The 1284-nt window shown below is 51.0% G+C and overlaps 1 protein-coding gene across 1 annotated transcript; it reads right to left on the reverse strand.

Annotated features, from left to right (window-relative positions):
• Nucleotides 1-503: 503 nt before the first annotated feature.
• Nucleotides 504-815, reverse strand: LOC311118975 (histone H4; the record flags this gene model as incomplete). Its single annotated transcript, XM_084193722.1, has 1 exon — nt 504-815. One exon carries the CDS (start codon nt 813-815, stop codon nt 504-506), a length of 312 nt encoding a protein of 103 aa, XP_084049848.1.
• Nucleotides 816-1284: the final 469 nt, after the last annotated feature.

Consider the following 1284-nt stretch of genomic DNA (forward strand, 5'->3'; position numbering starts at 1 on the left):
CTCTGTGACCGATGGGGAATTGTGTGTTTCAAAAGGGGGGCTTTAATAGGTGTCCAAATGGCACGATTGTTGTGCCAAATAATGCTGGTGATAAAATTGCCCACTTTGGCACCGTCAGACATAGGGCTCCCATTTTGGACTGTGTGTGTGTGTGTGTGCGCGCGCTGTCCCCCTCTTTTCGAGCCACGTCTACCGACTCGTGGTGGCTTTATGTTGTCCAAATTCCACTATTGCTTGACCCAAAATAATAACGTTCTTACACTTTGCCACTGTCAGATATAGGCCTCCCTCTGTGCGCTAAAAGTGGACGGGACATTAGAATCCTCTAATTAATACTCCCTGTCCACTCGAAGTGGCTCATACTTTCTTACTAAATTGCATACTACACATTTGTTGTTATATATAACACTACATGGAATGGGCCCATTTTAAGCGGATGTGGGTGGCTCTTAAAAGAGCCTTTGGGTTCGAGTCGGGGTGTTGAGGTTCCGAAGAGAGTGGGTTTAACCGCCGAAACCGTACAGGGTGCGTCCCTGACGTTTCAGAGCGTAGACCACGTCCATGGCGGTAACGGTCTTCCTCTTGGCGTGTTCGGTGTAGGTGACTGCGTCACGGATCACGTTCTCCAGGAACACCTTCAGGACACCGCGGGTCTCCTCGTAGATCAGACCGGAAATACGCTTCACGCCGCCGCGGCGAGCCAGACGGCGGATAGCGGGTTTGGTGATTCCCTGGATGTTATCGCGGAGAACTTTGCGGTGACGCTTGGCGCCTCCTTTTCCGAGTCCCTTGCCGCCTTTGCCTCTTCCGGACATGGTGTGTTCGCTAGTTGAGTTCAAGTGAATGAATGACTTCAGCGCCGGTGCGCGGTGCGCTATTATCTGCGTTTGGTCGACCTGATTGAGGCCGGCGGCACAGAAAGCGCGCCTCTGTTATATGTTCGGAGGCGTTGCAAAGGGGAGGGCGCTCGTTCTAGGGGACTAGGGAGGAGCGATTTCAAAGATGACGTGAAAGCAACTAACGTGCGCGGGAAACATACTCAAATACTGATATAGGCTATGTGGAACACAAGGCCAAACTGTGACAACTGGGAGATCAGCTAGTACACTGTGTCCCTCTCCTCATATTGTTGTTGTTGTTGTTGTTGTTGTTGTTGTTGTTGCACCTGATTCTACTCATTGAGGACTTGGTAATTTAGGTGACAGGTTGTTCAATCAGCTGTGGCTGTCCAGGCCTACAAGAGAAATGGGTCCTGTTGGGGGTAGGCTACTCTACCGCTGGAGT

The sequence above is a fragment of the Coregonus lavaretus genome (assembly GCF_964263955.1).
Source record: "Coregonus lavaretus genome assembly, contig: HAP1_SCAFFOLD_2116, whole genome shotgun sequence".
NCBI classification, from domain to species: domain Eukaryota; kingdom Metazoa; phylum Chordata; class Actinopteri; order Salmoniformes; family Salmonidae; genus Coregonus; species Coregonus lavaretus.